At 40.4% G+C, this 27552-nt stretch overlaps 1 protein-coding gene across 6 annotated transcripts in view; it reads left to right on the forward strand.

The window, feature by feature from the left end:
• NBEA (neurobeachin) overlaps nt 1-27552 on the forward strand; it is an 844329-nt gene that overhangs the window by 352301 nt on the left and 464476 nt on the right. For 3 of the 6 annotated variants that reach the window (XM_074959554.1, XM_074959563.1, XM_074959572.1), the window contains 5 exons: nt 1943-2123; nt 4979-5109; nt 6236-6343; nt 7992-8160; nt 10496-10591. In XM_074959554.1, the coding sequence (XP_074815655.1) occupies nt 1943-2123; nt 4979-5109; nt 6236-6343; nt 7992-8160; nt 10496-10591 (685 nt within the window). Of the gene's footprint in view, nt 1-1939; nt 2124-4978; nt 5110-6235; nt 6344-7991; nt 8161-10495; nt 10592-27552 lie in introns of all 6 variants that reach the window. The other 3 variants (XM_074959584.1, XM_074959591.1, XM_074959593.1) reach the window with 2 other exon arrangements.

The following is a 27552-nucleotide window of genomic DNA, read 5'->3' on the forward strand; positions in this document are numbered from 1 at the left end:
CTGAGTCCCATTTTCAAAAAAGACCTAGGAACTTAAGTCCCATTGATTATCAGTGAGACTTAGGCTCCTAAAGCCAAGGTATTTAGGTGCCTGAAGATGCCGATAGGCACCTCATGGGATTTTCAAAAGCACCTAGGCACCTAATTCTCAGAGATTTTAATGGGAGTTGGCTTCCGAGGCACTTCTGTAAATCCCACTAGACACCTACCTATTTAGACATCTAAATTAAATTAAAGATCTATCCCTAAGAGCTTAACTCACTTTTGAAAATGAGGCTCAGGCTCCAGTCAACTTAGGCACTTTTGAAAATGTTACCCTAAATCATAACCCTTTTTTACATTTATAAAACAATTGCAGACTCAGGAGTGACTTTGCCATGAGCCTAGACTAAGGGAACAGCCCAAGATGGAGATTGTGATTCCGTATGGAATGCATGCTGCAACAGGTGTAAACTTGACATGATTTCCTCCCTCACTAGAGCAGCAGGGAGGGACTAAACTCCCTCCCCTGCTGATCCAGGGAGGGAGTAAACTGTGCGCTAAGTTGATGCCCAATACAGTGTACGTTCCTCAGTGTGTCATTAATGTGTAGTTGGAGCCAAGACTCTGCCCAGTTCCCACCCCATTCCACTTCTCCCATCTGTCTGTGAGAGTAGGGGCAGGTGGAGACATAGCAGCTCTGCAGAGCCCATTTTCCTTCCTGTGCTGTCATGCAGTTAGTTTGCTCAGAGACATAAAGGGGTGTCATGCACTTCCTTATGCCTTGTATGGCTGTGGTAGCTGGGCCACAATTTGGTTCTATGTAAATAGTAATAATTTTCTCACAGATATTAGACTTCATAATACCTATTACAGCATGCAGGTGTGAATTCATTTTCCCACTCCATTGTTTTTAAGTTCACTCATAAGTAATTTACATTGATGAAAAATATAGATAGGCTTGGCAGGATTCAATTTCAGTCAACAGATTTTGATAAATGTTGATTTCAACTGACATACTGAAACCAGTGAAAAATAGAGTGATTGGTAAAAGTCAGCGGGAGTGCAGCCTCTCTCTCCCCTTGTGCCTGTACGGATCGGTCATCAACTGTTGTCACAGGAGTGGGGCCATGACAGCGGGGCTGCAGAGAGGTCTCTGTGCTGCCACTGAGCCAGTGACACTGGATCTCTTCAGGTGCAAGGTGCAGAGAAGGCTGAAGCCCTGGTGGGCCAGAGGAGACACCGCCAGCCAAGATTGCAAGGAGGAGGCCACCCTGCTTCAGGCAGGAGCCATTTAGCAGCAGGGTGGCCTCACCCGTGGCTGGGGATAATCACAACTTCTCGCAGCCCTGGCCGAGTGTCTCTGCTCTGCCCTGCTCCATCAGGACCACAAACTTCCCTGTACCTTGCGACTGCCGGGATCAGGTGTTACCAGCCCTACGGCTGTTCAGGGAGCCCTTTGCAACTCCGCTGTCACGGTCCTGCTCACTCACTCACCAGCCAGGAATGTGACAGCCATCCCTGGGCACAGAAGCTGTTCAGCAGCAGCATCCCATAGCCAGGGGATCATCCTCCTTCCAACCCTGGCCAGGAGTCTCTGTTCCTCCAAGCCAGGACCACAGCCTCCTCTGTACCCTGGGCCCTGGTGCCTTGAACCCCTCATCTACACAGGGAGCCCCTTGCAGTCAGTGCTATCCTAAGCCAACCCTCTGCCCCTTTAATTTCCAGCAACTGTAAAAATAAAAATAGGGAAAAAAATGAAAAATGTCTTAAAATATAAAACAATATTAACCATCAAAATTATAAAACAAACCTGAATTCTGCCAACCCTAAATATAGGAAATAGTTTTTTTTGTAGTTTTTCTCATTTACTTATTTATTGTTAACCATTAAAATTGAGATGTGGGTGTGCTATATTTGTTGTTTGAAACTGTTAAGTCTAATATAATTATTTTCTCTTAAAGACTGAATTGGAAAATATTGAAGTGACACAAGGAATGTCAGCAGAGACAGCAGTGACTTTCCTGAGCCGTCTAATGGCTATGGTTGATGTACTGGTATTTGCCAGTTCTCTAAACTTCAGTGAGATTGAAGCTGAAAAAAACATGTCTTCTGGAGGCTTAATGCGACAATGCCTAAGGCTGGGTAAGTCTGTATAGAACAACACAGACAGTGTGCATTAAATAATTACTTACAGATCAATGAGCTAAGGCTACAATGAATAAAAGTAGGAATTAACCTGGTTTTGACTATGATGTGGTAGACTAAAATACCACAGAGTTTTTATTGACTTGTTACAATAATTATGATGGTTCTATTGAAACACAAAAATAGATGAGAATCAATCACATGTCCAGATTTAAAGTTGTCATTGATGAAATTCAAATTGTAGGATAGTAAAATATTAACACAAGAAAACTAGTGAAAGGAAGAAATACTGCTTCCCGCAAACACTGATCTGCTGTTCTGCTCTTTTGTTGTAAGATTTTTAATTGTGGTCTTTGGTTCTCCAAGAATTGCCTCTGCAGAGCCTCTTTTGGGAGAATACACCTCACCCATGTGCCTGTAAAGCATCTAGCAAACAGTGATAGTTTGGGCTATGTGTACGCAGTTTTGTAAATGAAAACATTCTTTGAAAGGGTATGAAGAACTGTGACCCCGTGTGTCCTCGTTATCTTTCCTGTTGCTGTTGGCAGCAGGTCTTGGAAATATTGTCTTTTCAAATGAATTGCAGCATCGTTTGTTGCTGACAAAAAATTATTCAGCTCAGTCAAGAACTGAGTAGACTATGAGGAATTTAAGAGGGGCCTAATCAAACTACATGAACAACATGCAATCTGATGGCAAATTCTGTTTTGTTGTTGTCATGCTGTCTATATAACACTATATCAAATTTTATTCACAAGCTGTTAGATATTATAGTTGTGAAAATAATGTTTTTAATGAAAGCGACCTTGAAGGATCCAGACTCAGTGGTGTGGAGCAAGCTGCAGAACCACAATGGAACAAAGAAGCCTGCGTTAAAGATAGTATTCCGGTGCACTGATGTCCTATGGTTTTATTTGTAAAACAGACTCTGGATTCAGGAAAGCCTCGTATAACAACACGCCTTTGTTTCAGAGGTGGTTCCAAATCCATAGCAAGCTGGCTGAATATTTCCAGCTTTGAAATCTATAAAAATACCATAAGGAGCTCCGTTTTGTTTCATTCAATAGCCTTCTGATTTTGGAGCCATGGTTGATGTTCATTTCAGATTCCCCAGTCTTTAATTAGCTATTCTTCAACTGTCCTTCAGTGTTTTATAACTTCTAATAATTTTCTCAAGTGTAGGGATCCCTAAAAGGGAAGTCTTGACAAGGTTTATTCAGAATTCTCACTGCTAGTTCAGAACCAAACCTGCCCACACTTCTTCCCCATTTCCTTCAGATTCCTTAGACTATATTTTGAATTGGAAGATACTGAGATTGGCTATGGTCTATTTTAAGCTGTTACTCCAAACAGTATGATCCGTGAGAATAAGTGCACCTGACCTGAGTGACAGCTAGTTCCCAAAATAAGTATTGGAGCTGCGGGTAGCAGTCTCCTGTCACCCTCCCCCCCAGTATCCTACAGTTGAGTCATGCTGTCAAAGTGGAAAAAACGAGACACTTCTTGGGGATATTACAAGGAAGAGTTTTGGTGGAGGGATAAGGGAAGTTGATGGAGAAGTGGGAAGACAAAAAAAGGGTGTCTACCTTCTGGCTCCCACTTCCCATTTTGAAATGGAGAATTGGATCACTTTATAGTAAGAGTGCAAATATTTTCCATCTTTGTTCAAGAAAGAGTCTTCTCATTCTGCTGATTATTCTTGTTACCTGTCTCTGAACCCCTTTATATAGTTTTAGAGATATGGTGACCAAGACTGAGCGCACTCTTCTAGGCGAGGTTGTACTATTGATTTGTGTAAGAGCATTATAATATTTTCTGTGTTATTCTCCATGCTATTCCTTATGCAGTCTACATTTATATAATTATTTTTTTGGTTTTGGGGAGGATTTTTTTCTGCTGCTGTGCATTGAGCAGAAAGTCACTGAGCTGTCCACAGTGATGCCCAACGCTTTTTGCTAAATTGCTGCAATTAATGTAGGACCTTAGAAGCAGCAAGCGTAGTTCAAATTATTCTGTTTGTTGTGCATTGCTTTAAGTTGTCAATGCTGAATTCCATCTGCCATCATATTGCATGTTGTTTATCTAGTTTGGCTAAGTCCCTCTTAAATTCCTCATAGTCTTCTCAGTTCTTGACTGAGCTGAATAATTTTTGTCAGCTGCAAATTTTCATAGAATTATAGAATATCAGGGTTGGAAGAGACTTTAGGAGGTCATCTAGTCCAATCCCCTGCTCAAAACAGGACAAACCCCAACTAAATCATCCCAGCCAAGGCTTTGTCAAGCCGGGTCTTAAAAACCTCTAAGGCTGTTTTGCCTCAACACTTCTCCCACCTTTTCAGATCACTGATAATTACTATAGTCAGTCCTCATGTGGAACCTTGTGGCAGTCTGTTGCTAATCTCTGACGTGACAGAAAGTAACCATTGATTCCTACCTTTTGTTTTCTGTCTTCTAGCCACAAAAAATGTTAAGGTTGGCTTTGGCAACACTAAGGAGTATGCTTCCAAAAAGAGTGGCTCAACAGGGACAAATATGATCATAATCTAAGAACTCCAGTTACAGGGGAATATTTTGCCTTTTTCAAACTTCTTGTAGCCTTATATACGAGCCTTGTTTAAGACAGCTAGTCATAAAATTAAGGAACCTGATTAACTAAAAACAGAGTGAAACTGGAAAAGTCACCATAATATTTTCTCAGTATCACCAGAATATAATTTAAGAGATTTGTGATGCCTATTTATTTAAACAATTGCTACTGGGACATAATCATTCTTTAGAGCTATAGGCACTTCATTAAATGGTAACACTGTAATCACCTAATGATAATGTTCAATTACATCTTTTTTTTTTAGTTTGTTGTGTTGCTGTGAGAAACTGTTTGGAATGTCGACAAAGACAGAGAGAGAGGGTGAACAAATCTTCACTAATCAGCAGTAAAACTCAGGACACTCTTCAGGGTGTCACTGCAACATCAATGACCAAGGTAATCTAATGTTGTTTACATAGATTGTACCAGTGCTTAAAATGAGCAGGAGATGATTGTAGTTAATTTCTAGATTTCTTTTAAAACAGAAGCTGACAATTCAGCTTCTGTTTTAAAAGAAATCTAGAAATTAACTACAATCATGGCTCTCAAAAGAAAACCTTTTCTTTTTCATTGAAACAAGAAAAAAATTAAAAGGAAGAAAATAATTAATTTAATGGTGTGAATAGAACTGTTCTCCACACTTTACTCTCTCTCCTACTTCTGCTCCAGAGAGCACATCTGATCCCCCACCGTATTGCAATTTGACCTATCTATACATATTTCTTTGATTTCTAACGCCTCATGAGATGCATGGCCAAAGCCTGCAATCAGATCTTTGTGGGTGGACTCTTAGATCTTTGTAGAATCCCATTAACTTCAGTAGGGCTCTGTGTGTAAATCGTGGTCTGTCTTTGTGGATATGACTCCAAGAATGGGGTCTAAATTTGTTTGTCACTTGCATTTCAGTCACAAATATTACTAGATTATTTTATAAAACCATACCAAAAATATATTCTAGCAATTTTGCCAAACTCAGCACAAGACAAACATTGGACAGTAGAAATAGAACACTTCTATATGTTAATTATTATTTGGATTGCAGTGTTTATTGTTTAAAGAAAACAGGTCACATTACTGTAAGTAGAATACTGAACATGCATGGCCTGCATGGGACTCTAATAATAATTCCTTGTATAAAATAGAATGAGGCTGAATTTTCTAAGTTATTTTCAATTATACAAACACATTTTCAGCCTATCACATGCATAGGAAATACTTCTTATTAATAGTACAAAAAATTAGTCTCCTCTGGGTACAGTAAATATGCTAACTACTAGAGAGTGGTGTATTTGTCTAGTAGGATTAAAACATTGCTTTTGAAGACCATAAACAATTATGTATTTGACTATTCAGTACAAATGCATTAAAATAAGCATCACTGTGTTTGTAGAACCAGTAACTGAATGTTGCCTTTTTTGTCTTCAAGTTAGTACTAATGTATTTAATTTATTTATTGGGGATCAAATAAATGCATTGAATGAAAATATCTGTACAGTTTGGAAAAATAATTTTACATTTTTAGACACCATTGGAAAATGTTCCTGGTAACCTTTCCCCAATAAAGGATCCTGATAGACTTCTTCAGGATGTTGACATTAATCGTCTGCGAGCAGTTGTTTTCCGTGATGTGGTGAGTAATATGGACTGTGGTTTTTCTTTTTGTAATATATGCACTAATAGTTAAGAGAGATTAATGTTACAAATAACTTTCATTTTAAAAAAGGACAGCCTTGGAAGCTGGATGGACTTAAAATCTGTGTTCACCTCCAAAAAATGCTTTCCATATTTTGGGGGAAGAAATCTGCCAAATTCTACATAATTTGTCTTTCTCCTTTTTCTTACAAAATGAAGTGTTTAATAAAAGTGATCTTATTTGGTAAGAAAGATGCCTTATATAATTTCATTGCACTTTACAAGCTGAAACTGATATGCAAACTACATGCAAGGAAAACTTCAACAACCTCTGAAATGCAGCAACCTCTGGGGTGAAATGTTGCACCTCCTTATTGATGCAACATTTATAATCATATAAGATCCAGTTCTGTGATGGTGCTGAGTAGCTTTATATAACCCATCTATGCTAACTGACTTTAGTATCCCTTGTGGCAGTATTATAGGGGAATGCATGCTGAACCACAAATGCTGATGTAGACTTCTCAGAATAGTTGCTGCATCTGTAAATGGCACAGAAATAAATATAATATCTTCACTCATTTTATGCTATAAATTTATAGTGTGGTCTGGAAGTAAGAGCAAGTGACTGGGAATTCTGACTCTTCAGTTCTATTGCTGACTTTGCCACTTGTTTGTTGTCAGATCTTGGGCAAGTCACTTAACCTTTCTGTGTTTAGGCTTATCCGTTCATTGATTCATAGATTTCCAAAGCCAGAAGGGACAATTGTGATCATCTAGTCTGACCTTCTGTATGTCACAGGCCATAGAACTCCCAGATTAATTGCTAGAGTATATCTTTTTAGAAAATATTTAATCTTGATTTAAAAATTATCCGTGATGGAGAAACACTCCTAGCTGATTTTGGCTCATAATTGTTTTCAGCTTTGTGAAACTGGCTTTAACACATCAAGCGTATACATATTACTGATTTGGACTTGAGTCTTCTTTCACATTGTAATGTGATCAAGTCATGATCACTTGTACTTGAGCTAACTTTAATTTTTAGTTCTGTGATCAGTTACTATTTTCCTGTTAGAAGAAGGTCTAATAAAGGATTCCTTTGTGTTGGTTTCAACACTTTTCGAGTTAGGAAATTGTCACCTATAATTTTTACTAATTCAAAGGATGATCTAGTACTGGCAGCATGAGACTGCCAGCATATGGCACACAAATTGAAGTCCCCTATGATTACATGTTTTTTTTCTACATGTTGTAGATTGGTATGTAAATTGACGGTCATCCTGTTCCCTAGTGTGGTTTGGTGGTCTGTAGCAAAGCACAAGATGACGTATTATTTGGTGTCTATCTGTTAAGACATTGATTCGTAAGCATTCAAGATCATTTTGTTCTGAGTGCATCAGAAACAGATAATGCTATTTTTGACACAGAGGGCTATTCCCCCTCCTCTTTTGCCCACACTATCCTTTCTGTTATAACCACTGATTTTAACATTCCAATTAGTGTATAGGTAATTCAAGAATTGAATTGTAAGCAAGTATAACACCTAAAAAGGTTGATTTTTCTAAAACATATTGATTATCTTGATTTAAAAGTTCCATGTAAGTATCAAGTATGATACATGTGTTCCTTTTTCTCTCACTCAGGATGATAGCAAACAGGCTCAATTTTTGGCTTTGGCAGTAGTTTACTTTATTTCTGTGCTGATGGTCTCCAAGTACCGTGATATACTAGAACCTCAACGGGAGACTGCAAGATGTGGGAGCCAGGCAGGTAGAAATATCAGACAAGAAATAAATTCACCAACAAGTACAGGTACATCTATTTTCCCCACTTATTTTTCATTTTGTTTTTCAGAATTTCCTTGAAATGGTAAATATTTGACTACAAAAACTCTTTTAAATTGTCTGAAAGGTGTGATGGCTAATGAGACTATTTTGTTGTTCTTTAGTTTCTCCAAGCTTCTTTAATATGTTGGTTGTTAATAAGTTAGATTTAAATTATGAGCTTCTGCTTATTGGGTTTAACTTACTTTCATTTGCTTATTCTGTATTTATGCATCCATTTTTAAATTTATATGTACATTCAACGAAGGAGATGCCTTGTGAATTTAAAGTTTTGAAAGGACAAGATATTACACTGTCAAAGTAAACCTAAAAATTGCCATTTGTCTACTGTGAGCAGCTATCTCTGACTCTAAATGCACTGTCTGAAGTTTGTAATCAGCAAATACAGCTAGCTCCCTAGTTGAAGTTACTTCTGTTTAAACTTAGTCTTGTGAAAAGCTAATATAGCAAGGACTATTAACTCTCTTGAGTCCTGCTGTCTTTCTAGTTTGGGTCTGCATTGAAAAGCTCCTGGAAGTCTAATATACCAGAATTGTTGCCTTTATTGCATTCTTTACCTGATTAGTGTGAATTCTTATTTTTTCCTGGCAACTGATATCCCAGTCTTTGGGGATACTATCTGTCAACTGCAGAACCTGCCAAGAGTTTAGTATCCAAATACGTTCCTCCACTGTTTGTAATGTTCAGTCTGCCAGTCCAATGGCTTATTTAAGCGGATTGGTTTATGACTGTGCTCTGTTTTCTCTCTCAGAACAGCCATATAAATATATTGGAAAAGAGTGATTAGAAATCAGTGGCCAAATCTCTGCATGTTGTTTTTCATGAACATGTTGCTTCTTGTACTGAATTTGATTTGCTGTCTTAGTTTCTGGAACTGCTGATTTACATATCACGTATAATGTAATTTAAATTCATGTCCTATTGGCTTTTATTTAGGGCTGTCAAATGATTTAAAAAGTTGCAATTAATAGTGAGATTAAAAAAAATAGTCGTGATTAATCAGTTTTAACCACACTTTCAAACAATAATAGAAAACCAATTTAAATATATTATAAATATTTGGAAGTTTTCTACATTTTCAGATATATTGATTTCAATTACAACACAGAATACAAAATGTATACTGCTCACTTTATATTATTTTATTACAAATATTTGCACTGTAAAAAAGATGAACAGAAGTAGTAGTATTTTCAATTTACATCATACAGGTACTGTAGTGCAATCTCTTTATCAGGATAATGAAACTTACAAATGTAGAATTATTTCTTCATAACTGCACTCAAAAACAAAACAATGTAGTCTCTAAAGTTTTACAAGTCCACTGAGTCCTCCTTCTTGTTCAGCCAATCGCTAAGACAAACAAGTTTGTTTACATTTTCAGGAAATATTGCTGCCCGCTTCTTTTTTACAGTGTCACCTGAAAGGGAGAACAGGTGTTTGCATGGCATTGTTGTAGCGATCATTGCAAGGTGCCAGACATGCTAGTGCCAGATATGCTAAACATTCATACGTCCCTTCATGCGTCGACTTGTAGATTGTACTATTTTTTTTGTTTACGGTGCAAATATTTGTAATACAAAAATTTTATAAAGTGAGCACTGTACACTTTATATTCTGTGTTGTGGTTGAAATCAATCTATTTGAAAATGTAGAAAAACTTCCAAAATATTTATAATAAATTTAAATTGGAATTCTGTTATGGTTTAACAGTGTGATTAAAACTGCAATTAATCACGACTTTTTTTAATCTAGTTAATTTGTTTTGCATTAAAACTTGAGTTAACTGGAATTAATTGACAGCCCTATATGTTGACAGCCCTTTTATTCATTTTATCTAATTCATTGTTATATCTTAGCTTGCTTACTTTCTGCCTTTGTATGCTAAGCTTTTTTTAAAAAATCCATGTCCTCATTGGCTGTTTTCATTTAATAAACTTATATTTAAATGGTCAGCTATGAGAAACCGTAATTTTATGTTGTATTTAATGTGTCCTTCCTAGTCATATGTTGTGGTGCTGGAGTAGGAAACTGCTCGTTTCAATTAACTATTTCAGCCATTTTTGTCTTATATATGTGTCTTTTTCCCTATAAATGTTCTTCTTATGATTCCCTACTAATTGGTCTGATGTTTCCTATCTCTTGATACATAACTTGTTTCCTTCCTTCAGAAATGCATTTTTGTTAATAGTTCCATAGTTGAATGTTTCAATGAGATAGGACTTCTGCCATGGATCCACAGTGGATCAGATCACAGGCGATTATTAGCTGGCTCACATTTGATTCCATGATTTTCTCCACAGTTGTGGTCATACCATCTATCCCTCACCCAAGTTTGAACCATGGATTCCTTGCCAAGTTAATTCCTGAGCAGAGCTTTGCCCACTCATTTTACAAAGGTAATATTAACATCATCTCCTAACCTGTTTGGGTGTCCTTATTTAATGTAATGTAATTAAATAACTAACCGTGTTGTAATTGTTGGTAAATAAGCATACGCCTCAGGTTACATGGAGATCAGACTGTCATCTGATGAGGATACCCTTAAGACAAGGCTTTCTTCCTGGCTACATTTTCTTTAGGAAATATCTTTCCCACTTCCTCTACCATTTGTTCATTTCAGTGACACCTACTAAATTAATTAATAGTAGGTAAACAAAAAATTAGTGTTAAGGTAGAGAGAGATGAGAAGGAAGTTTTGAATGTTTTTGGTTTGGGCTTATTCTTTTTCTTCTTGCTGCAACAATACCTCCTTTAGTTATGAAAACAAATCAGACCTATTCTAAAGATATTGCATACAGGGAATAAATTAAATCTTTAGTACTACTTTTTTTGTGCCCCCTTTCCTCACACCTCCTACCTTCTCTTCCTTTCCTTTTCTTCTTTTTTCTTTCACTTTTTGTTTGTAAGTAAACCTTTATATTGTATATAATGTAAAGTTTTATTTTGTATGTTGTTGATTGCTGTACTGTGCTATTCTGGAGAGAGACAGTTTCTGCAGTCACAGCAAATGTTTTGTGATACAGGCTGGTTTTTCAGATAGAAAATATGCATATGCATGGACTATGTTTTTCAAATGTAAGGGATTTGCATATGTACAAAGTTAAATAGGTACATATGTAGCCAAGTGTGCATGTGAATTTCCCAACTTGTGTGCACATTACGGTGGAAGTGCAAAAAGTGAATGGATACAACCATACTTTATCTGATGATCGTGCTCTCTGTGTCACTCTGATAAAAACCCAAAGAGTAAAAAGAATGATAAATACAAAGAAAAAAATAGTAATTAATTCTGTGACTACTTCTGATAAAATATGAGGAATAGGATGACTTCCTAGTTCACTAAGAATACTTAGCACTTATATGGTGCTTTTCATGTTCCAAGTGCTTTACAATGTTAAACCCTTCAATCAAGCATTCTCACAAACAATGTTTGGTGGCCTCGGAGTGTGGTCACCAATTCTTTCTGGTGGCCGCTCTGACAATTTTTCCTAAAATACTTAATTAACTTTAGCAAAAACAAAGAAACATGCACATATGCATGTCCAAATCATTGTTATTTATTTATGTGGGGTTTTGTCTGCAGACGCAATAATAAAAATAATGTACAGTTGTCTCTTATTTTTTACTGAACCAAAATGGAATCGCAACACAAATAAGGTGCTTTGCATGTTCTTGTCTTTTTTGTTGTTTCTTTTGCGCTTTTTTATAATTAAGACTTGCTAGTTAGTAAGCTAGCTGGGAGACACTGAAAAGTCATATTAACAAACATACAAATATTGCTTTTCACAGCAGAGACTTGCTCAGCCCCAGCAAGCCAGGGAGAAATTAAGCGCTGGATGGGGAGGTGGGTAGGACGGCAGCAGGGGCTGGGGCAATGGGGAGATGGATGGGGGACTAGGGACGGCAGCGGATGCCGGGGCAATGTGGGGGGTGGTGAGCCTGGGGCTGGCACCGAAACCTGGAGCTCGCTGCTGTGTGCCCAGAGCCTGCCGCCCCACAGGCTCCAGGAAGGTAGGGAACTCACACCAGCTGTCTGTTCCTCTGGCATTTGTGACTCCAGAGGCAGCCAGGGCCCAACCCCTTCTGGCGGCCCCAGGTGAGGAGCTGCTGCTCCCCCCCCCCCCCCCCCCGGCCCTATCACTGCCCAGGAGCCTGTGGCCACAAGAAAAGCCCCTGGTGGACGCATTTGAGAAATGGTGATCTATTAGATAAAGTTCTGTATGTCTCAGTCCCTCATTTATGAATCTTTATAGTTTGACTTCAGTAATTCATTTCAAATTCAAATGTTTCTAACCTGAATTTCAGTATTTTTCCTCCCATAAAGTTTCCCCATTATTGCCAAAAATAAATAAATAAATATATATATATATATAAAATCTTTTTTACTTCAGGATCATTCAGTGAGCTTTTTGTCACTTCAGTGTGCTAATTTAATAATCTTAGTTGTGACATAACCGGCGTACTTATCCACCCTTTATAAAAGGAATTGTATGCTGTTAATTCAGAAGTGCTGCAAAATAAACCCTAAAATATATTTGAATCCTGTTTCCTCATTATCTTCTTGTTCCACATTTATAGCACCTTTTTATATAGCAGGCATTAGGATATTTCATTTTTAGCCACATCTGCTTGCAAATCAAAACATACAGAGCAATACAGACAATTTAAAAAAAAATATTAAATTTTATGCAATAAAAAGGATATATAAACAAGATTAATATTGTTGTTTGTACAAAATATGGCACTTGAAATAAAGACAGGTAGCAAACATAGAAAAGATTAGTTTTGCCATTTATATGCAGTATGGTTCTTGAGATAAAATATAAGTAGCAAGAGTGTAAAAAAAAAAAAGTATAGATTCTTAAAATAGAGCGGATGGGTGGACATACAGAGTAAATCAAAATATTTAAGAGGAGACTTTTTTTATATCCATCATGTCTCCTCTACTGTACATTACAATAATAATTTTGCCTTCAGGAATGGACAGTAAGTTTGTCTCATTTGTTAAAGTCATATATTTATTGAACATATATATTGGATTTAACCAGGCCTTACACTGAGTATATTAAGAGTTCATTCTTTGCCAGCCTATTGTTATAATTGTGTTGAAAGTTTGGTGAGATATTAGCAGCATGTTCTATCACTATTGTTGGAATTATGTCAGGGCTCTTCAGGGCTGGAACATTAGTAATTCAGGAAGAAACACTGGCTGCTTATAAGCAATCCACCTTTCATAGAATCATAGAATATCAGGTTTGGAAGGGACCTCAGGAGGTCACCTAGTCTAACCCCCTGCTCAAAGCAGGACCAATCTCCAACTAAATCATCCCAGCCAGGGCTTTCTCAAGCCTGACCTTAAAAACTTCTAAGGAAGGAGATTCCACCACCACCTCCTTAGGTAACACATTCCAGTGTTTCACCACCCTCCTAGTGAAAATGTTTTTCCTAATATCCAACCTAAACCTCCCCCACTGCAACTTGAGACCATTACTCCTTGTTCTGTCATCTGCTACCACTGAGAACAGTCTAGATCCATCCTCTTTGGAACCCCCTTTCAGGTAGTTGAAAGCAGCTGTCAAATCCCCCCTCATTCTTCTCTTCCGCAGACTAAACAGTCCCAGTTCCCTCAGCCTCTCCTCATAAGTAATGTGTTCTAGTCCCCTAATCATTTTTGTTGCCCTCCGTTGAATGCTTTCCAATTTTTCCACATCCTCCTTGTAGTGTGGGGCCGAAAACTGGACACAGTACTCCAGATGAGGCCTCACCAGTGTCGAATAGAGGGGAAGGATCATGTCCCTTGATCTGCTGGCAATGCCCCTACTTATACAAACCAAAATGCCATTGGCCTTCTTGGCAGTAAGGGCACACTGTTGACTCATATCCAGCTTCTTGTCCACTGTAACCCCTAGGTCCTTTTCTGCAGAACTGCTGCCGAGCCATTTGGTCCCTAGTCTGTAGCGGTGCATGGGATTCTTCTGTCCTAAGTGCAGGACTCTGCACTTGTCCTTGTTGAACCTCATCAGATTTCTTTTGGCCCAATCCTCTAATTTGTCTAGGTCCCTCTGTATCCTATCCCTACCCTCCAGTGTATCTACCTCTCCTCCCAGTGTAGTGTCATCTGCAAACTTGCTGAGGGTGTAATCCACACCATCCTCCAGATCATTAATGAAGATATTGAACAAAACCGGCCCCAGGACCAACCCTTGGGGCACTCCACTTGATACCAGCTGCCAACTAGACATGGAGCCATTGATCACTGCCTGTTGAGCCCGACAATCTAGCCATCTCTCTATCCACCTTATAGTCCATTCATCCAGCCCATACTTCTTTAACTTGCTGGCAAGAATACTGTGGGAGGCCATATCAAAAGCTTTGCTAAAGTCAAGGAATAACATGTCCACTGCTTTTCCCTCATCCACAGAGCAGTTATCTCGTCATAGAAGGTAATTAGATTAGTCAGGCATGACTTGCCCTTGGTGAATCCATGCTAACTGTTCCTGATCACTTTCCTCTCGTCTAAATGGTTCAGAATTGATTTCCTTGAGGACCTGCTCCATGATTTGTTCAGGGATTGAGGTGAGGCTGACTGGCCTGTAGTTCCCCGGATCCCCCTCCTTCCCTTTTTTAAAGATGGGTACTACATTAGCCTTTTTCCAGTCGTCAGGGACCTCCCCTGATCACCTTGAGTTTTCAAAGATAATGGTCAATGGCCCTGCAATCACGTCCGCCAACTCCTTTAGCACCCTCAGATGCAGCACATCCGGCCCCATGATCTTGTGCTCTTCCAGCTTTTCTAAACAGTCCTGATCCACTTCTTTTGCCACAGAGGGCTGGTCACCTCCTCCCCATACTGTGCTGCCCAGTGCAGGAGTCTTGGAGCTGACCTTGTTCGTGAAGACAGAGGGGAAAAAAGCATTGAGTACATTAGCTTTTTCCACATCCTCTATCACTATATTGCCTCCCTCATTCAGTAAGGGGCCCACACTTTCCTTGACTTTCTTCTTGTTGCTAACATATCTGAAGAAACCTTTCTTGTTACTCTTAACATCTCTTGCTAGCTGCAACTCCAAGTGCGATGTGGCCTTCCTGATTTTATTCCTGCATGCCTGAGCAATATTTTTATACTCCTGCCTGGTCATTTGTCTAATCTTCCACTTCTTGTAAGCTTCTTTTTTGTGTTTAAGATCGGCAAGGATTTCACTGTTAAGCCAAGCTGGTCGCCTGCCATATTTACTATTCTTTCTACACATTGAGATGGTTTGTTCCTGTAACCTCAATAAGGATTCTTTAAAATACAGCCAGCTCTCCTGGACTCCTTTCCCCTTCATGTTATTCTCCCAGGGGATCCTGCCCATCAGTTCCCTCAGGGAGTCAAAGTCTGCTTTCTGATGTCCAGGGTCCGTATTCTGCTGCTTTCCTTTCTTCCTTGTGTCAGGATTCTGAACTCGACCATCTCATGGTCACTGCCTCCCAGGTTCTCATCCACTTTTGCTTCCCTTACTAATTCTTCCCTGTTTGTCAGTAGTAGGTCAAGAAGAGCTCTGCCCCAGTTGGTTCCTCCAGCACTTGCACCAGGAAATTGTCCCCTACACTTTTGAAAACTTCTTGGATTGTCTGTGCACCGCTGTATTGTTCTCCCAGCAGATATCGGGGTGATTGAAGTCTCCCATGAGAGCCAGAGTCTGCAGTCTAGTAACTTTCATTAGTTGCCGGAAGAAAGCCTCATCCACCGCATACCCCTGGTCTGGTGGTCTATCGCAAACTCCCACCAGGACATCACCCTTGTTGCTCACACTTCTAAACTTAATCCAGAGACGCTCAGGTTCTTCTGCAGTTTCATACCGGAGCTCTGAGCAGTCATACTGCTCTCTTACATACAATGCAACTCCCCCATCTTTTCTGCCCTGCATGTCCTTCCTGAACAGTTTATATCCATCCATGACAATACTCCAGCCATGTGAGTTACCCCACCAAGTCTCTGTTATTCCAATCACATCATAATTCCTTGACTGTGCCAGGACTTCCAGTTCTCCCTGCTTGTTTCCCAGACTTCTTGCATTTGTGTATAGGCACTTAAGATAACTCGCTGATCATCCCGCTTTCTCAGTATGAGGCAGGAGCTCTCCTGCTTGTGCTTCCTCCTGGTATCCCACTTCCACACTTACCTCAGGGCTTTGGTCTCCTTCCCCCGGTGAACCTAGTTTAAAGCCCTCCTCACTAAGTTAGCCAGCCTACTTGCGAAGATGCTCTTCCCCCTCTTCGTTAGGTGGAGCCCGTCTCTGCCTAGCACTCCTCCTTCTTGGAACACCGTCCCGTGGTTAAAGAATCCAAAGCCTTTTCTCCGACACCACCTGTGTAGCCATTTGTTGACTTCCACAATTAGACGATCTCTACCCAGGCCTTTTCCTTGCACAGGGAGGATGGACAAGAACACCACTTGCGCCTCAAACTCCTTTATCCTTCTTCCCAGAGCCACGTAGTCTGCAGTGATACGGTCAAGGTCATTCTTGGCAGTATCATTGGTGCCCATGTGGAGAAGTAGGAAGGGGTAGCGATCCGAGGGCTTGATGAGTCTCGGCAGTCTCTCCGTCACATCGTGAATCCTAGCTCCTGGCAAGCAGCAGACTTCTCGGTTTTCCCGGTCAGGGCGGCAGATAGATGACTCAGTCCCCCTGAGGAGGGAGTCCCGGACCTCCACCACCCGCCTCCTTCTCTTGGGAGCAGTGGTCGTAGAACTCCCTTCCCTAAGACAATGCATCTCATGCCTTCCAATCAGCGGAGTCTCCTTCTGCTCCCTTCCCTCAGATGTATCATCTAGTCCACTCTCCGCATTAGTACCTGTGGAGAGAACATGAAAATGGTTGCTTACCTGTATCTGCATTGCTGGTACATGGACGCTCCCCTTTCTTCTGGAGGTCACATGCTGCCAAATTTCTTCACCATCCTTCTGTCCCCGCTGCACAGCCTGCTCTGAATCTTCAGAATGTTGTGCCTGTAGAAGCATATTCTGACGTTTGTCCAGGAAACCTTCAGTTTCTCTTATGCAACGCAGGGTCGATACTTGTTTTTCCAGACCTTGAACCTTCTCTTCCAATATGGAGACCAGCTTGCACTTTGTACAGACAAAGTTGCTTCTGTCCTGTGGAAGAAAGACAAACATGTCACATCCTGTGCAGGTCACAACAGCTGAACACTCACCATGCATATTACCTTCTTTCTAAGAGCTTCTTCGGGTGGTGTTGTAACTACTCAGAGAAGCCTGCAAGATGAAAGCCTCAGTGGGCTTTCCCCAGGCAAACTCCTTCTGTTAGCCTCTCTGCTGTTCTCTGCTCAGCTGGTTTGCAGCTGACTGCCTTTTTATAACAGTCAGGCCCACTCAAGGCTCACCTGGAACAAAGCACTCCCAATTCATACTTTTCAAACAATCAAGCACCTGGTCAAACTGACAAACTGTCCCCGCAACAGACACTCAGATACTCACCAACACAGCCCCCCTAATGCAGCACTTAATGTACCTCCTCTTGGACAGATCCCAGGGAAACTCCCTCTGTTAGCCTCTCCGCTGTTCACCGAGCTGTTCACTGTTCTCCGCCTAAGGCCGCAGTTCAGTTTCTTGCAGGAGGATGATGTCAATCATGTTGTTCTGCATGATGTGAACTAGGAAGTCACTTTTTGGTCAGGACATATCTTCAGCCATGGCAAATGCAGAGTGCTGAGCCTATGAGTCTCTTAAAGTGCATCTGGAGGGAGTCACTGTTTCCATTGTTGTACAATCTGGGACTTCACTGAGCGATGTTCAGATGATGACATTAGTTGTCCCTTAGCATGTAAATTTTCAATAAGGCAAAGGCACAGGAAGTGCTTCAGGTTCGTTGTGGGTCATGACCACTGCCCCCACAAGATAGTACTTTTTGGGTTGACAGCAGCCCCCAAGGTATTCACCAAGTGCTCGCCTAGGATTGCAGCTCATCTACATTGTTAGATCCTTCCAGTGTGTTTGTATCTGGGCAACTGACTCAAAAGACCTCAATCTTAGAGCATAGTAATTCACTTCAATCATATGAGCTCCCCTATTCATATCTCTTAATCTGCAAGTAAGCAAAGAAATCTATCTTGGCCTCAACTTTGGTTCTGACTTTTATAGAGACCACCCTAGAACCTACCAGGGCTCTGTCCTAACTCAAGTCAGGTTCTGTGAGCTCATCCAAATGATGTCATCCAAGTGGTCCAAGCTAAAAGACCCAGTGACATTTTATCTGAGAGCAATAGGCTGGATAGTGGCCTGTACCTTTTGTCACTACCTTTGCAAGTTAGTGGGAGCAACCCTTGTGCATCTGGTACAAAAAACAAAGATTCTTATCTCAGATATGGTAACTTACCCTTTTAGCAGCTGGAAGACTCTATGCTGTGGTTGACTTCGACTGAGAATGTCTTGTAGTGGCTGTCCTCTCAGATGGTTCCTCAAATGGCGATAGGTACATATCTTCTCATCTAAATTGGGATGAAAATTTAGACTCTAATTGCCTATGGTTTTTGGAAGCTTCAGGAATTAGATCTCTGCATATAACTTGCTAGAGTTCAGGGCATTACTTTCTCCTACAGATCAGAGAGTAGCCAGCACAGATTTTCAGACAGTGTGGGTCTCATGTATCACTTTAATAGAATAGGGAGAAAAGGGAGAGGTTGGGTGCTTCAGTGGTGTCAGAAGAAAATTAGTCTGTTGGAATGCAGTATATGGAGAAAAGTGCCCCCTCTCCCCAAAACATAGCCAAAATCCTGAGCTGGAAAGATGAAGGTCAGCAGTCACTTAGATCTTCAGTGGCATGTTTGTTAGTTGCAAGGTGGGTCATTTGGACATGAACACATTTTCTACAAGTCAGAACACGTGTTCCACATTTTGCTTGAGAACTGATACAGTTTCACAGTATATCAGATGCATCTATTTTATGCTGTGAAAAAGGGCTCCTTTATGCTTTTTTTCTCTGTTTTCTTTCCTCCCCAGAATACTTAGGAAATGTTTAGCAGGACAGACTCAGAATGATTTTTAGTCAAGCTGGCATGATTTTCAGAGTTGCTGGTTTCTGTCCAAAGATCATCCATTCACTCTCTTCTGTGTCAAGATCTGCTGTCAGTAGAAAAACATCCAGATCTCAGGTTCCTTAACCTGACAGTATGGCTGCAGGGTTTCTAGGACAAGACATTTTATGATTACCTGAGGAGATCCAGGCAGTCTTGATAGAGTCCAGAAAGCCATGTGCTAGGAAGTGTTATGCTACTAAATAGAACTGGTCTGAAAAGTTTTCTCCAGATAGTTTCCTGTCCAGATCTAATTATCATAGGTTTCCCCTGTCTCTGGTGTAACCAAAGTTATCCCTGGCTACTCTAAAGATTTACTTAGTTGATATTTTTGCCTACTATGTCCTTGTGAAAGAGAACCATAGTGTCTAGTATTAGGGGTAGACGTGTTGGTCTGTATCCACAAAAACAACAAGGAGGCCGGTGGCACCTTAAAGACTGACAGATTTATTTGGGCATAAGCTTTCCTGGGTAAAAAACCCACTTCTTCAGATGCACTTCTTCAGAACCATAGTGTCTGTCATCCTGAGAAGGGAAAATATAAAGAGCTTAACAAATTTTGGTTCCCTCCAATCTGGTAGCCAATAACCTTTGGGACTAGAATTTGATGATGAATAAAATCATGGATGAATAAAATGATTTTGAACGCAGATGTTCTTGTTCTTTGTACCACTTAATGGACATTGCCTCACCCACGAGAATCTTGGAGTTGAGGATACCATCGGCTAACCACCTTATACAATATTCCACAAAGACAAGTGGTACATAAATCTCAACCCCAATTTTTTGCCAGAAAATGAATCTGATTTTCACCTCAGTCCATATCACTGTTTGTTTTTTCCCCAAAGTCCTGTTAGCGGACTGGTGGGATGAAACTACACACTGTGAATGTTTGAAGTATTGGCTTTTTCTTTGACAGAACTAAATATCTTAGAAAGTTCAGCAGACTACTTGTCTTTGCAGAAACATCTGTGACTCAAGTCATCTTGATCCAAAGGCTGTCTAAGTGGATAATACTTATGCATCTAGTGAAGCTACAAAATTGCTGTCCCTGTACCTGAATGTCTTGTGGCTCGCTCAACCAGAAAAGTGCCAGCTTCAGTAGTAGATCCACAACATACTTCTGTCTTAAATCTCTAGACTTGTAATGTGGACATTGGTTCACACGGTCTGAAATCTGTTATCTCAACATTGCATGAAGGCTGTTCCTCATAAACTGTTTGATTTGCAAGGTTTCCCAGCCCAGCTCTTCAGAAACTATTTAACTTGCAAGGTTTCCCAGCCCTTCAGAGAGGTCATTGTTATAACTATCCTCCTTCACCAAAGGTTTGTGGAGACAATATCATTGTCCAAATAATTGAGAACCATTCCCTGGATTCCTCCCTATTTCCCTCATCTTACTTCCCCAAAAAATATTCCCTAATTAATCTGCAAAATTATTTCCACATCATACAAGTATTTTCTGAATTTGCACATGTCGGCTATTATATAAACCTACAAAAGCAAGGGAAATAGAGTTCACAATAAATGTGTACTGTCACTTGTCCTTAACTTGTATTCATATAGGTTTTTAACTACAAACAAAACTAGTGTCAATACTCTTTTTTTCCTCTATTTGCTGGAATTTCTACAACTCACATATAGTATTCCCTTGTGTATTCAGTTTTCCTATGTCTTGCAGTTATTGTTACTTCTCCATTGACCTGTAGGCCTTGAAACATTTTGAAACCTTTTGCTGTTTAGTTTGGCAACCAGGAATAGGTGTTCAAAACTGGTGTATAGATGTCTTAGCAGATGCTGTTGGTGGAAAAGGCTTGGCAGCACTACTGCAGAGAATGCGGGGTAAGGCATGCCGAGGGAGGAAATGAGATAGTAAAAAAACATTTTTTCCAGTAGCTGTTAACAGCTGGAAAATACCCCCATTATCTGTATTTTAATGAGCACATTGTTTGGCTTTTATATAGTTCCTTAAATTTTATGTTCTTTTTATGATGTTTTAAGTGATTGTTCAGTGTTCCAGGTACCATAACAGCAGATGCTTAAAAATATTATTTAGTGAATATTTGGTAAAGACAGAAAAGTTCCCTTGAACACCACCTTTATTGTTTGCAACCCATGTATACTTGTTTGAAATTATTCCTCACTGCAAAGAAGAGTCAAGTTTTGGGGTTTTTGATTACATAAACTGAGGACCCCATCTACACTGGGGTAGGTAACACATTTCTGTGTTATGCAGAAATGGCTTGGTTAATATGGTTCTTAACTCCGGATAGATGGGGCCTCCTTTCCTGTGTGCCTGAGTCCAGAGAGGATTGTGAAAAAACATATGTTTAGCCTGTGGAGGAGGCAAAAGAAATAAAAGTAGCCAAGTAAATCAAGTGGGCTCTTCCTTTCCTCTTCCCTGTCCCTACTGTCCTTCAGTTAGCAAAGAAAAAAATTATTTAAATAGGCCCAGCAGCAAATGAGATCTAATTAGAATAAAAAGCAAAATGAGTCACATAGCAGTGCCCAGAAAGCCAAAGTGAGAGAGCGAATGAGCACTGTCTCAATAAATGGAGCTAAAGATTAATCATGTCTAATAAGTAGCGCACATGCAAATAGTCATACTAAACTCACATGGAAAGCCTAGCTGCCAGTGACAGGATCAGTACAGACTGATCAGCAGGTGCAGCAACTTTCTCAGGCTAAGACCAGGGCCAGACAGCAAGGATTTCTCACCACTCCCCATTGTAAGTTCTGCCTATGATACAAAATGAAGTTTCCAGTACCGGGAACTGAGAGATGAATAAGAGTGGACTTGGAGTAGTTTGTCACGTTGGATAAAAGCTCTCTGTTAGACATTTGTTCCATTGTCATTTTCTGTTACTTCTGTTTTCACTTGCTTTGCATGTTTCTGTCACAACTCCACTTGTTGTTGTTATAACCCCTTTGCACATGTTTCCTGTAATTTTGAATCATTCACTTGTGTCCTTTGTAGGTTAAGAACAAAGTAGGTAGGTGTAGTTGTTCTGTGGTGGTCTTGCTTCTTCTACAGGTACAGAAAAGTACCTGGTACTTGACAATGGAAAGGGATGTGTTTAGAGTTCTTTCCTTGTGACCAGAAGACCAGGAACCATTCACTGATGGTGCTCTCTATGGGGGGATAGAAGGGCTAATAGGCTAATAAACAAAATGTCACTATGTTGCTTTTAATTATGGTAGAGTGGCAACGACTCTCCTGTTAAGGCTGCCTTACACTTTCCATTATTAAAAAAACAAAAAAAAAAACTAGAGACTTTTTTTTTGAGAGCTCTGGCATCTCCGTGGTTTGCAACAGGACTTTGACATATGGTATCGGGATAGTTGTGGGACTGGGGCATTGGCGGCGCGTGAACCGCCGGCTGGGGGAGGCTAGCCTTCCACCCAAGGTCCTGCCCCTTCTGCGCCCACCCCACGCCAGAGCCCAGAGAGCCCCTGCCACTGCAGCTGCCAGTCCCTGCCCCAAGCTAGCGCCTCCAGCCCACTGGGAGGGCTGGCAGCACAGCCCTAGCCCTGGAGTGCTGGGAGGGCGGGCGGCGTGGCCCCAGCTTGAGCTGGGACCACCACATAGCAACAGAGGGAGCCTGGGGGTTGAGCATTGGTGGGGGCCATTCCTGGCTCTTTGGGGAGGCACAGCCTCCCCCAGCCTATGATACCTGCCGCCCATGGATTGGGGAGTTGAATTTGCTAGCTTCATGAACAACTATTTTGGTTTGGCCTTACTATTAGCAGTTTAAAATTGTTGCTTTCAAATATTTGGCTTTTGCAAACTTTGAACTTTATTTTGTATGTAATAAAAGAAACAGAATAAATGTGGCAAAGAAATCCAAAATGAGTTCCCGTAATATATAAAAATGATTAATTACTTAGGATTGGGAAGCGTGGGGTAAAGATAAAAGCAGACTGTCTTTTTAATGTCAATTTGTTGGAATAGCAAAACCTTATATATTACCTACATGAATATACTTTTCATGTCTGTAATAATAGGAAGCCTATAAGTTTGTTTCTTACACTATTTTTAAAGTGTCTAAATAGTAAGAACTATTTAGATAACTTAATAGGCAAAAAAAATGGCAATGCACTTCATAAATCACAGTAAAACAAGATATTTTAGGGAAGGAATGTGACAGATCAGGTCACCACATAGACATCATGTCATTTACTTAACTTAAGCCCATATTTTTTCCATAATGTAGTAGGTGAACTCATTAGTTACAATGAAAAACAGTAAGAAAGAGGCATCTGGTATCCAACTGCCAACTTCTGACAGGGTTAAGATCACTAGGTCTAGTAATGTTCCTGCTTTGTCTACTGACATGGCCTAATGCTACAGAAAACTGATGACGGTTGTTGAAAATTTACAAGCTGGCTGTCAGAATGTTATAACAATAGACAGATGTAATCAGTTATATTTTTGCTGCTGTTCATGTTTAACTTCTCATTTAGCTAAGATGAGTTGAGTACTCAAGATTCTTCTGTTCTAAGAGCACCCACTCTATAAATTTAAGAGGATTGGATAAATATAATTTGACTGCATTGTGTGAAAAGATATACTCTTTGTTCCATTCCTGCAGTCCATAGAGGACAAAAGTATTGTGAAAGAAAATCAATGGGAATGTAATAAAGCTTTACATGAAGTGCTATAGGTAAATCAATTGGTTTTTTTGGTCCTGTGTATAAATTGTAATTCATCTTAAAAACTTTCTAATAGGGCTGCCAAGCAATTAAATACATTAATTGTGATTAATCGCACGATTAATTATGTTGTTAAACAATGACAGAATACCATTTATTTAAATATTTTTGGATGCTTTCTACATTTTCAAATATATTTATCTCAATTACAACACAGAATACAAAGTATACAGTGCTCACTTTATATTTATTTTTGATTACAAATATTTGCACTGTAAAAAACAAAATAAATAGTATTTTTCAATTCCTCCATTACAAGTACTGTGTTGCAATTTCTTTATCATGAAAGTTGAACTTACAAATGTAGAATTATGTACAAAAAGTAACTGTACTCAAAAATAAAACAATGTCAAACTTTAGAGCCTACAAGTGTATTCACTCCTACTTCTTGGTCAGCCAGTTGCTCAGACAAACAAGTTGGTTTACATTTACGAGAGATAATGGTGCCCGTTTCTTGTTTACAATGTCACCTGACTGTGAGAACAGGTGTTCACATGGCATTCTTGTAGCTGGTGTTGCAAGATATGTATGTGCCAGATTCATATGTCCCTTCATGCTTCAGCCACCTTTCCAGAGGACACTCATCCATGCAGGGTTAGCACCACCATGTTGCACGACGGACACTTGACAAAATTACTGGACTTAGTGACAGACGTTGGCAGGGGGCAGGAGGGGGCTCCAGGCTGAGGCAGGGGATTGGGATACAGGAGGTGGGGGTGGTTGCATGAGGGCTCCAGCTGGAGGTGCAGGCTCTGGGGTGGGGCTAGGGATGAGGGGTTTGGGGTGTAGGAGGGTGCTCCAGGCTGGGACCAAGGGGTTCATAGGGTGAGAGGGGGATCAGGGCTGGGGCAGTGGGGTGGGTCACAGGATGTGTGTGTGTGTGTAGGCTCCATGCAGCGCTTACCTCAAGCAGCTCCAGGAAGCAGTGGCATGTCCCCCTCAGGCTCCTACGCAGAGGTGCAGCCAGTGCCATCCCTCAGGTCCCATTGTCCACGGTTCCCGGCCAGTGGGCTGGGAGCCACAGATGCAGCGCTCAGGGAGGGGGAACGGAGGCAGCATGCAGAGCTGCTGGCCATGCCTACATCAGCCAGCAACAGCAGGGATGGGGGAGCCACTTGTGGGGAGGCTCACCTCAGGCAATGCCCTGTCCCTGCTGTTGCTGGCAGAGGCGGGGCCAGGGAACTCTGCAGGCATGCTACCTTCGTCTGCAAGCACCACCTTCTCTAGCTCCTGTTGGCCATGGTTTCTGGCCAATAGGCTGGGAGCTGCAGAGTCAGCACTCGTGGAGGGAGCGAGGATGGAGGCAGTGTGCAGAGCTGCCAATCTTCAGTAAAAGTGTTCTTGAAATGAACAGCACGTGCTGGGTCATCATCTGAGACTGCTATAACATGAAATATGGCAGAATGTGGGTAACAGAGCAGGAGACATACAATTCCCCCCCCCCCAAGGAGTTCATTCACAAATTCACAAATTTCATTAATGCATGATTTTTAGTGAGCTTCATCAGCGTAGAAGCATGTCCTCTGGAATGGTGGTTGAAGAATGAAGGGCCATATGAATGTTTGGCATATCTGGCATGTAAATACAGTAATAGCTGTTTTATCTAGCATGTTGGGAGAATGGGGGAGGACAGCTAAGTGAAAAATGATAGTTAACTAAGAGGGAGGGAGTTTGGGTGCAGGAGGGGGCTCAGGGAAGTGGGTTGGGGCATGGGAGGCGGTGCAGGGTGTCGGATCCGAGGCATTGCTCACCTCGGGCAGCTCTCCGCAAGTGGCGGCCTGTCCTGGCTGCTCCTAGGTGGAGGCATGGCAGGCAACTCTGCATACCGCCCCCACCCCCTGGCCCTGCACTCTAGCTCTGCAGCTCCCTTTGGCCAGGAACCATGACCAATGGGAGCTGCAGGGGTGGTGCCTGTGGGCAGAGGCAGTGCGCAGAGTGGCCACAAATAAAAAGCAACTTTGGCGCATTTAACGTATATTACTTATTGGGACTGTGATATTTTGGAAAATAGCTTTAATACACCCAATAAGAAATATTATAAAATGTAACTCTTATGCAGACATTACTGTTCATAATGATAAATCAATGATAACTCTGATCAGTTGGTATAATGCAATTAGAGGATAAAAGTTTGATCTCATTGGAAGTACAATAGTTTTTAATATACTTGTATGTACAGTGGTTTTATTGAAAGTGTTTTTCTTATTTCTAAATTATTGTAAATAACCATCCATAATTATTATAGTTTAATGATCAGGGTCTAGATTGCATTCATAAATAAATCAAATTTAATCTTACAGCGGAAATGTTACCAATTGTCTGTAGTAAATGGGGACAATAAATGGGGGCAAGTTAACTTTTTTAATGCTCTCTCTTGTTTTCAGATATTGTAGGAAATGTGGAATATTTGTCATAAATTTTACCTGGAGGAATAAGTAATTTTAAGTTAGAATCTTAACATTTCCCAGTTTTGTGGTTGTCAAGTATGTTGTAATGGCTGCATATCAAAATTCTATATATCTGACTAGAAATTCTTAGCCATTACAAAGACAGATTAAAGTATAATTCACCCCAGTTTGAACTTTAAAAAGTGCACTAGCATTGGGGCTTGACTTTTGCTTAGAGAGAGAATAAAGAGGCATTTTTACTTTGTTTAAAATAACCCCGTAGTGATTGCTGAAAACTGTGTGTATGAAATTTTGCAATTTCAGAGAAATTCCTTTATACAGGAAGCAATATATCATAACACTAAATTCCCTACATTTGTACATGTAGATTATGGATTTTTATTGTAAACCAGATAAATATTGAAACTGTGGGCCATCTTTTAGTGTGTCTACTTTTGAGCGATACTGTATATAGTCACTGTCTCTTCCTCTGCAGAATTTAGTCAACATGAATATTTACTGTAGGTCTCCGCTCCAGATTGTGTCAATTTGACCCACTCGTCTTCCCAAGGAGCAGGATATTGATAGGAAACCAGTAAAGCAGCTTCAGCTTAAGCAGAGCAACAGTGTTCTTGAACTGGATGTCAAAAGCCCCTTGTTCACTCCAGTCCAGAATTATCTTTCTTATTTTTGTATGGGGAAACTGAGTCTCAAAAAATCCATTAAGATCATGTCACTGATCCAATTACGTTTTCTAAACTCTATCATGCTAGATATCTATGATGATACATATTCTGTGGATTAGTAAAGGATGCGTGTGTAATGGGGATATATCTTTTCAAGTGGCTGTCAGCTTTGCAGTACATAATTCCAGTTTCTGCTTCCTGATTCAAAAAGTGGGGTTGGTATCCACTTTGGAAAAGACATGTCCTTCTGTTTGTGAAAGTATATATATGTAATGGGGAGCGCATGCAACATTTAGAAGAAGAAAACAGTGTTCTTAGTAACAGATTATTTCCCTTGGGTCTTCTCTAGGGTTTGCAGTTCATAGAATCAGAAGATTAGGGTTGGAAGAGACCTCAGGAGGTCATCTGCCAATATATGGTGTATAACATTGTTGGTATACAAGTGTATATGAATTGTTCTAAGTTGAAATTAGTTCAGAGGCGTGTATGTATAAT

This window comes from Natator depressus, chromosome 1 (genome assembly GCF_965152275.1).
Source record: "Natator depressus isolate rNatDep1 chromosome 1, rNatDep2.hap1, whole genome shotgun sequence".
NCBI lineage: Eukaryota > Metazoa > Chordata > Testudines > Cheloniidae > Natator > Natator depressus.